Here is a 4228-nt window from a genome sequence, read left to right as displayed (position 1 = left end):
ATATATATATATATATATATATATATATATATATATATATATATATATATATATATATGCTCAAAGAAACTGTAGCACAGTCAGTTGAGTTGAAAAAGAGACCAAAAAGGAGTCTGATTTCATTTTCCACTGATGCGTCCTTTTATAATAGTTATTATTACGCTTATAACAACCTAATTGATTTTTACTTAACCTCCTCTAACATACACTAAGAAATGTTTTGAATGTAAACCTTCTGCTGTAAAGTACTGTAAATGTATGTTACTTTCTTTTGCCAACTCCAGTTGATGTGTTTTTTTCACTTAAGAAAACATTACCCTTTCACCTACTGTTTACCTTGCACGATATCAGCTAAGAACTGGTCATAAAGTTGGCATAAACATTAAAATTATATACAGTGCTAAAGGAATTTTGTTGTTCAAATGTGATAGTTAAAATACACTTCAATGGTGTAGTTAAAATATATATATTTTTTAATCAGATCATTTTTAACACAGAAATGCATTGTGTAATTTTGCTCTTTACTTGTGTTGCAAAAAAGGCTGCTAAGTGGATGGATTCTTCCAAACATGAATCTTATACGTTTACCTGTAACTATTAGCTGTATCAATGACACTTTTGATACTGTAGCAAGAGTACTCTAATCCAGTGGTTCTAGTCTTATCCAGTGTGTGGAGGGGGGGTGGGGGACTGAATGACCCAATTTGAGATACTTTGTATATTTACTTCTATTTACTTTTCTTTGTTCAGCCCAAACTTTCCTGTAAACCAAAGAAAAAAAGCAACAAACTTTGAGAAGTAGTTCTGTATTTCATTAAATAATTTCCTAGTCAAACAAAAAATATTCATGTTATCAGCTTACACTTCCTTCAACCATTTTATGCAACTATTATATAGTTTAGTTAAATAGTATTAAGAGTTTTTATGTTATTCTCTCACAATATTATAATATTTTCACGCAATAGTTTTTGAAAGAATATTTCACACAGTGTTGTACTGTATATTGGATATGAATTTTATTTTATATTTGAAATGTATTGTATCTACATTTCTTGATCTAATGAAGTTATCATCATGAGACATTTGCAGGCTTGAACTTAAAATAGGCATTAATATTAACCCATATACTACTTACTTAACCTAGGGTAATAATGATTGGGCTCAACATAGTTTGGTGCTTTAAGAATGGATTTTTATTTAAAACATTTCTTACTTAGTATAAAGGACAAACTTTTAACAGAACCCTGTTCTGACCCTGCGCTGTTTTTGTCCATATTTAATGAAGGACTGGGTTAGGAACATAACCAAAACAGGGTTCATTTTATCCAGAGATGCATCAATTTGTTGGATTTGGAAACATTCTTCAGATCCGTCTTATATGTTTGATCATTTTAGTTTGTTTTTGGTGGTAAATTATTCCTGCAAAACTAAGAATTTGATCAGATTTGGTCTACTTTAACAAACATATAAAGATTGGTGAAAGTTACTTTGATGAATATATGAGGATTACAAGCAACTTACTCTCAGTTGGAATAAAAAATATTACATTGAACAACATTAACGATTGTTTCTCTTCTTTGGGTTATTTTTATTTGTTCTAAAAAAAAGAAATACTAATCAGAACTGACATATCTGAAACCCATTAGCTTACTGCTGCTTTATGCATGTTATACAAAAATCCTACACATGCTTTGTCTCTTTTTATGTCTCTTTTTATGGCACGCATTTGGAATTATCAGCTGGACTGATTTTTTTAGAAAAAGTAGGCGTTGGAAAACCAAAATTATTTGGGAACAGGTGTTTACTGTAAGTTGCTGTCCAAGAAAGCAGGCGGTGGAAAAATGCTGTAGCAACAAATGCATAATTATAATCCAAGTAAAGTTGGCCGCTCAGGGAATTTCCATGTGGATCAGGACAAAAGCAGGGTGTGGACAGAGGTAGGTGGATAGGAGGAATGTAATGGGGTGTTTTTAGGGTGGGTATACAGATATGTTTATATTAGTACGGGTGATTATTTTCTTAATAACCACAGAAACATACAGATAAAATATTTTTGTCTCTCACCAACAATAATCATTAGCACTCCTCCAAAGACGACACGTTTGTTCTTGGAGCTCTGGGCTTCATTCCCAAGGCTGATGCAAGGCAAAGACATGACAAGGAGCCCCACTGCTGGGAGACCCAAGATAGATGCTATCACCATGAGGGCTCGAGTCGCCTGGATGTAGGCTGTGGAAGAAAATACTTCTGTTATATTTATTCATTTATTTATTCCAATTTATACTAAGCTAGCGTGATATGATCAAAAAATAAAGTTAGTGGTGGAATCAACAAAAATTGGAGACTTGACAAATGTTTACCTGGCAGCTCCAGGACCTGTGTATAGGCAGAGCAATGTGTGAGTGCTGTGGAGATGATGCACTCCTCCCAGGGTCCCTTGGAATTCAGCTCATCCATCTTTTTACAGGTATTCATACCATACTTACACCTGATCACCCAGTCACTAGTAGATGTGGCAATCATAATCCCAATCCATCCAAGGCTGCTGAGAAGAAAGCCACACAGCTGGAGACAAAAGTTGGCCATGGCAAAAAATTATGCGACAAAAACCCTGGTCCCAAGGCCACAGATTATTTGAAATTATGTTTTGGTAGATAAATATGCAGAATATTTAGGAAAAAGAATGGATCAACAGCTAATATTCCAATATAAAGGTTTAAATCCAGTTAAACGTGAGCTTCCCCCAGGATAGTCCACCAGATGGCTGCTGCTGCAAACTTTAAAAAAAAATCTAACTTTACCATGCATTTGAAGATTTTTAAGGACTGCCTCAGTAAGAGAGAGAGAGAGAAAAAACTTTTATCCAATCAGAGAACATGATTAGAAAAACTTTTTTTCACTTATCTGAAACTGCCCTGCCCACTTTTTTTTTTTTTTTTAGTAATAAATGATACATGCAGACTCACTATGCTGGTGGTTGAGCAAGTAGACTGTTCAATAAGAGAAATGCCGCCATCTACAGGTTTTAACGGTTTTCTGCAAATTCTATATACAGTTGATTTGAAAGGTTATAATCATTATTCTAATACCAAGATGCTGTAAAATAAAATGACAGAAAAATAAGCAAGCAATACTGCTTTCTGAACCTTTTTCTAAAGCGACCTTTTTTTATTTCACCCTTCAAATTAAAAAAGGCTTTCAGATTTGGCCTTTGACAAGGCTGTTCCAACACTTTAGTCTTTTTTAAAACACTTTTGTTGAGATTAAAGTAGAATTTGACTAACTGTCATGCTAAAAAAAAATGTGTTTCTCTTCCCTTCTCCTGTCAGATGGGATCCAGCATAATTCTTTGCATCTCAAATAGTATCCATATCTCCTGAACCATCTACCACCATTCTTTACCAATACTTTGGTCTTAATTTGGTAATTAAAATTGGTAACAATGAAAATAGCATAATTTTTTTCACATGCATTTAGGGGCTTATGTTTTTGTCATATTTTGCATGTAAGGATGTTCATTTATTTGTTAAAATTGAGGATAGGTTTTGTTGCCCTCACTTTCATTTTTATTCCATTATTCATTCTGGTACTGCAGTACTGCCGATGAATTGCCAAAATCCCAGCAGGGGGCGGTAGAGTGCAGCTGTAAAAGATGAAGACTTATTTGTTTCATTGCTCTTGCCCTTTGTATGATGAAGTCAAGCTATACTCCATCAGTCACATCAGGACACTGCAAAGCTGCTGCAGTATAGCAATCAGTCTAAAACATATATAGACCGAAAGTTTCTAAGGTGCTCCAGATACCCTTTGGTCCTAAAAGCTCTAACAGTGCAGGATGAAATTGGGTTTCCCTGCATCTGTTTCTTTCAGAGATGTGCTTCAATGTGAAAGCAATGAATATTAGAAAGTCTGCATTCCTCTAAACGTATGACTCTATGTTTAACAACTTATTGCTTTTCTGGAAATACTTTTTCACTTTCATTGATGTACCTCCTGTATTTTTAATAGAAAGATCACCACTTCTTTTAATACATTAATATATCCTCAATATTTCTTGCAGCTGCTTCAAAGGAAAACCCTTCCACTGGAGATAATCAATTAAGGCTTTCACCTGGTTCCCCCTTAGGGGGAAATTGAGGTGGAGCCACTCAGTGTACCCTTATCATCTTTAAAAAGTATACAAGTTGCTCACTGTGTCCAGTGGTTGTAGAACAGCAGATCACTTTTA

The 4228-nt window shown here is 34.4% G+C and overlaps 1 protein-coding gene across 1 annotated transcript in view; it reads right to left on the bottom strand.

Moving 5' to 3' along the window:
* LOC107093742 (claudin-11-like) overlaps positions 1 to 2775 on the bottom strand; it is a 5146-nt gene extending 2371 nt beyond the window's left edge. Inside the window, exons 1-2 of the mRNA XM_015388987.1 lie at positions 2361 to 2775; positions 2065 to 2229 (exon numbers count right to left, since the gene is read on the bottom strand). Coding sequence (XP_015244473.1) covers positions 2065 to 2229; positions 2361 to 2586 — 391 coding nt within the window. The 5' untranslated portion in view covers positions 2587 to 2775. The remainder of the gene's footprint in view (positions 1 to 2064; positions 2230 to 2360) is intronic.
* Between the last annotated feature and the right edge of the window lie 1453 nt (positions 2776 to 4228).

The sequence above is a fragment of the Cyprinodon variegatus genome, unplaced genomic scaffold (assembly GCF_000732505.1).
Source record: "Cyprinodon variegatus isolate N-32 unplaced genomic scaffold, C_variegatus-1.0 Scaffold444, whole genome shotgun sequence".
NCBI lineage: Eukaryota > Metazoa > Chordata > Actinopteri > Cyprinodontiformes > Cyprinodontidae > Cyprinodon > Cyprinodon variegatus.
This window is presented reverse-complemented; position numbering and strand designations above follow the sequence as displayed.